Source organism: Frankliniella occidentalis, unplaced genomic scaffold, assembly GCF_000697945.3.
Source record: "Frankliniella occidentalis isolate FOCC.00 unplaced genomic scaffold, Focc_3.1 Scaffold141, whole genome shotgun sequence".
NCBI lineage: Eukaryota > Metazoa > Arthropoda > Insecta > Thysanoptera > Thripidae > Frankliniella > Frankliniella occidentalis.
This window is the reverse complement of record NW_026267268.1, coordinates 620,078-625,804: the sequence shown is the minus strand read 5'-3', so window position 1 is coordinate 625,804 and position 5,727 is coordinate 620,078. Positions and strand designations below refer to the sequence as shown.

Here is a 5,727-nt window from a genome sequence, read left to right as displayed (position 1 = left end):
GTTATTTCTCCTGCCATTTCGGCTATTTCCCGCCTATTTCGGATTATTTCAGACTATTTCGCGCTATTTCGGAGTATTTCAGGGGTATTTCGCGACTATTTCACTAACTATTTCGCGTCTATTTCATATTTATTTCGCTCTATTTCGCTTCTATTTCGCCTCTATTTCGGACTATTTCGGCGGGAGGTGTACGAACTATTTCGCAAGTGATTTCCCCCTCGCCCTCTCCCCGAAGCCTATGTTTCTTCAATATACCCAGTGACTTATAGGTCGGGCCGCAGGCTCGACAAAACGTCGCCGGCAGACTAAGCAGTCCCGGCGGCGCCCGGCCTCTACCGGACGTAGTTGCCTGCGGAGCCAAGAGAAGCTGGCAGCTTCGTTTCGCGGAAGGGCGGGCCTCCTTGATCCCGGGGCGATGGCGACGAAGGTAACTAGTAGATATGGTAAATACGATCAAATCTTACATCTGACTTTTCGCACTGAAAATCTGCATCAGATCAAGACCACAATAATTTTTTAGATGCAAAATACGAGATGCTGGTCTTCTGTTCTTATGTTGGTTGGCTTATCAGAGAAGTGGAAAGGTAAGGACACAAATAACTATGGTCAGTGCAAGGTTAACGCCTGCAGGCAGATGGTGGGAATCAATGGCGTGCAGTGCGATAGAGGCCGTCATACGGTGCGTTTGAGCGGTCCTGTTGTCGAGAAACTCATCGCTGCTGTGCTGTGACGGTGCCCACCGGTGACGATTATAACGGCAGACTAAAACGTTATGAATTATTGTTCCTCGGGCAGGAGCTACCAACCGAGGTGAGATATATATGGGTTTTTACCCACAGAGTTAAAAGTCGAGAAATTTTACAGAAGAAGTAGGTATACTTAGTGCCAAATGATAGATTGGTAGAATTACCATAGTGTGTAAAATTACAGAACTCTTTAAAACACGTTCCTGAAAGTATGTGGAATGAGGTATTTCAGCGATAAGAAGAAACAAGAAGAAGTTCCAAGATTGCCGCCGCGGAACATAACAATTGTAATGTTGGTTTAAAGTAACAACTGTTTTCCGAAAAGCGGCTGCTAGCAGACGTTCGCGGTCTTATGTACGGTTTAGAGCCTAAATAACGTGAGGAGTGTCCGTTTCGGTCGTGATTGGTAACGGTAGAACCGGAAAAACGAAGCGAACGTGATAGAAATCATCGTTAAAAACAATTAAAAAAGCAAAGTTCCGCAAAGACGTTGATGAACCTGCGTATATTCTTTCTACCGTTGAGTAGTGACCTATGCGATCACGATACCGAGAATCTCAGATCTGTACTGATAATTTTGCCAGTTAAAATGTAAGCATTTTGTGCAAAAATTTATTACTTTCGTAAAATTTAACTTAACAATGACAATTACTGACAAGAGGGCGGCAAAAATCAGCAACTTTATGAGAGTGTAGTAACACTGATCGAGAAGTCGACACCTCAAATTTTTGCGCGATCCAGGAGTGCTTAATACGTGGAGTACATCCGGAGTACACCAGGAGTGCACGAGGAGTACACCCGGAGTACACCAGAAACTCCGTTCGGAACGGGCCGGGCCTGCTTGGCCTGCCGGCGGCGATAGTTGGGCCTTTGGCCCGAACATTTCTGTCACGCGATTTGCTGCAGAACATAATCAAATGATGTAACGGGCCTACGGCCCGCTAAATCCCGTCGTCTTTAAACTTTGCCCTGTTGACACGAGAAATTGATATAACGGTGAAGCACCGCGACTACAACCCACTCTTCTGCTTAGAAAACGTTTTTTGAGGTGGGGTCTTTCCTATTTTGCGGTTTTTAGGGCTTTGTCTACAACTTATTGTTCACTACACCAATTTTTAGCTTATATTCGTCAAAAAGACCCTCCAGTGCCTAAACGAGTAGAGATAGAGCAAAACGGACGAAATTTTCTCTCGGAGGACTCTACTTTGACGATTTACCCGATAGGAAATCATCAATAAAAATCTGACTTCTTCGACCTACCTCATTTGCTTTGATACCCCCTTTCAGCCCCTTGGGGGTGGTTGCCAGGATTTGCCGTAGGCGTTTCGTTTTCTAGGAGTGAACCTTAAGATACCCTGAAAATTTGAAGTCTCTAGCACATCTCCTTCTAGTGGAACAGACAGACAGACACGAGGTCATTTACATAAGCACGCTAAATAGCTTTTCTAAAGCAGAAGGGCGGGCTATAAACTGTAGGGACTACAAACTAACTGGATTTGTATCTTTTATTTGTTCGAATTTAAGCAATCTAATTTTTAGCACACGTTTCTGCGTTTATTTAAACACTTTTGTGCATTAATTCGCACGAAATCATGCTCCTGAGCCTGAGCTGGCGCTTTCTTCGTGATTCGAGGGTTAACTTTAAAATTTCTAGCTGTTCCGGGCTGAAAGTTGAAGGGGCACGGCCCCCCCACCCTGAAAATTGGGGGGACACGTGCCCCCCCGTCCCACCACCCCCTTCCTGTCCCCATAGGCTCCTACGCCCGTGTAGGAAATGACACGCCTACGGCAAATCCTGGCAACCAACCCTAAGGGGTAACTCGAGAAGGAAGTAGACTTCTTTGGGCTATAATTTTGTCCGTTTGGCTCTATCTCTCACCGTCTGGGCGCTGGAGGGTCTTTGTTGACGAAAATAAGCTAAAAATTGCTATCGTGAACATTAAGTTGAAGAAGAAGGCCTCAAATCGCAAAGTGGGGAAAACTAACTCCCCCCCCCCGCCCTTAAAAAAAAGGGGTTTTCTAAGCAGAATTTATTTCTTATTTATTACGATAGCTGGCCGATAACGATTTTCGTACCAAGGAAAAAAGATAGTATAGGGACAGAATCATTTTTCTTACTTCGTATATCGCACCCATCGCACCGATACACTGAGAAAAAAATTTCTCCCAAAGGACGATACACTTGTCTATTGTGTCTTATTGGTCCTAGCACTTAACATTTAGTTCCAACGATCTGAAACTTTGGTGGCAGGCAATAAACATGTGAGGCTAGGCAACAAACTTTTTGTCCTAAGAGCAAATTGTTTAGTGCGTCAAAAACTTTCTGTCTGGGGACGTAAAGTCCAATGATCAGGACTAAACATTTTTCTCAGTGTAGTCCACATCCTTTTTGCTGCACTGTGTTTGACAATCGTACGACAGTTCTGTGCTACCAGGGGGGGCGAAAACCTGGATCTGTGGTGAACTGTTAGCGTTTTAGGTGTGGACGTGGTCGCAGAAGTAGACTGGGAGGCCGGCGGCCAGGCGGGAAAAGTAGATATAGGGGCCCGGATATGCCGAGACAGGGGTCCGGATTTGCCTACCTTCCAGGAACAAGTCAACGTTTTGGTCCGGCGCAGCACAGTAACATTACAACATGTGCTATTATTATGACCGTACGTCCATTTGCACTATGAAATTGGGTGAAAAAGGATGGCATAAAATGTTATGGGTGTAGCTAGTATTAATGTTACATGATGCAATTTATATGGATAATTCAAAACAGTAGCTGCAGGCGACATATTTCATCTGAAGGCTCAGGATATCTGTCAAGAACATCTGTATGGACCAAACTATCCGCTACATCCCGTTCTACAGCGATAATCATCCCATCGTTTAGAAATTTATCCGACATTCGAGACCTTAAACGATAAAACCATCGCCTCTCCTTCTTTTTGTTTGTCAGTATGCGTGCTGTGCTTGTAGTGGCACTCTCTGCCTCCTGCCTCGCTGTCTCAACTACACTAGCCTCGCCCTTACCCCCATCAACTGGAGGGCCAGCACGGCAGGATGCACGGCACGTCCTCAAAGGCGGCGCTGTCTACACGCATGAGAGCCTCAGGAAGTTCGCCAGTGTATGGGGCCACGACTCTGCAGCGCATGGTGAGTTTACTCTGGGTCAACGGTCAACAGCAGGTATGGGATGGTGTTGTGCCATAACATATGAGTAACGAGTGTACTTGCAAAAGGCACATATCTGCACATCAGACGCCCTGTAAGAGAAGGTGGGGTACGCAAGGAGGCCTATCTGCTCTGGTGCGAGCGCTTTTTCCTTCTATTCCCCGTACCCAAAAGCTACAGGCACATGGAAAAAATTGTTAGTTGTGGCAACCGAAAGTCGATCGCCACGACCATTTCTATCGATAGATACCAGCAGTATCGACTTTCTGATTGTGACAACCAAGCGGGACAGCTGGAGCAGGTGTAGTGGCGACAACCAGCGGGTTGATCGTGGCAACCAGAACCCCTCATAGGACGAATCGAACTTTACTTGGTTGCAGGAAGTAGGTCTATTTTACACCTCGTGGCTGCAGATAAAAAGTTGATCGCTGTGATCGTTTTGTCGCCTTGGAGGACATACAAAACGGGCGTCAATTTTTTGTCTGATTTTTGCCTGGGGGGCCCTGTGTTGGACATAAGTTTACATAGTATATTGGCAGCAGTGAACATGGCAAAAGATTTGAGGATAAAAATTGATATAAGCATATGAAAATTTTACAATAAAAAGGTTGCTGAATTATTAAAATGAGTTTTGACAAGCTTTTTAAAATAATTGAATACAGTAGTGAATTTGACGGCATCTGGAAGGCTGTTATAGAGGAGGCAGCTCTTATAGTACACACTTTTGAGGCCATATTTGGTGGATTTAATGGGAGGAATGTTGATATTGTTGTTAGACCGGGTATTGTAGGAATGGATATTGGAATTTTGGGTGAGTTGGGGAGTTAGGATTTTATTGGAGTGGAGGTGATTGTAGATTATTAGGACGGATTGAATTTTGGAGATGGTTTGAAAGGGAGTAATTTTGGTAGCAGAATATAGGTTGGTAGAAGGGAGACGGGGTAGGCTGTGGATTGTCTTAAGTGCACCTTTTTGCAGCGTGGTGACTCTAGTAGGGATACTCTTGTTGGCATGGCCCCAGATTCCACATAGGTAGGAGATATGGGAATGAAAGTAGGCGAAATATATGGTCTTTAGTGTGGAGACATCTAGGGTACTATGGAGGCGATAAATAAGTCCAGCGGCTGCTCTAAGTTTCGGAGTCAGGTGGTTCAGGTAATCATTCCAGTTTAGATTTTGATCTGGGTACAGTCCCAAGTACATGGCAGAAGAAACTTGTACTATTTCTTGGTTTGCGATTTTGACATTGAGATGCAGGGTTGGACTAGCTGGTTTTTTGAAGATGACATAGTTCATTTTCTTTGCGTTCAAAGTTAGTTTGTTTTGGCAGAACCAAACATAGAGGGCTTCTAGGTCTTCCTTAATTAGATGCTCCAGCTCCTCAGGGTTTGCTGCCTCATAGAAGAGGACAGTATCATCGGCGAACAGCTGGAGTTCACCATGAAGGAAAAGGGTGCCCACATCATTAATGTAGATTAGGAAAAGTACACTGGAAATCCTGGAGCGAGTATTCTCGCTCTCCAGGGAGCGAGAAATGTGCATCAAATTTTATCGTTCTCCAGAGAGCGAGATTTTAGGATATCGCTCTAATCTGGTATTAATAATTTAACATCGCTCAATTGGAGTATGAGATTTAAAACCTCGCTTAGTTTAAGTATTAAGACTATACCAGTGCTCTTGCTGATCGCCGTCGAATAAATCATCTGTGACCAAATGAAACTCTATTGGACAAAACGCGCTCACCTATCATTACAATATTTCCCTCTCTTCAACATGGAACAGTATGTATACAGTATGGAACAGTATGTTTAAGTACCATTTA

General features: G+C 44.5%; 1 protein-coding gene across 1 annotated transcript in view; it reads left to right on the top strand.

Moving 5' to 3' along the window:
- Positions 1 to 662: 662 nt before the first annotated feature.
- The window catches only part of LOC113214915 (nose resistant to fluoxetine protein 6-like), a 53,662-nt gene continuing 48,597 nt past the window's right edge, over positions 663 to 5,727 (top strand). The window contains exons 1-2 of the mRNA XM_052270851.1: positions 663 to 810; positions 3,691 to 3,887. Of these exons, the coding sequence (XP_052126811.1) occupies positions 773 to 810; positions 3,691 to 3,887 (235 nt within the window). The 5' untranslated portion in view covers positions 663 to 772. The remainder of the gene's footprint in view (positions 811 to 3,690; positions 3,888 to 5,727) is intronic.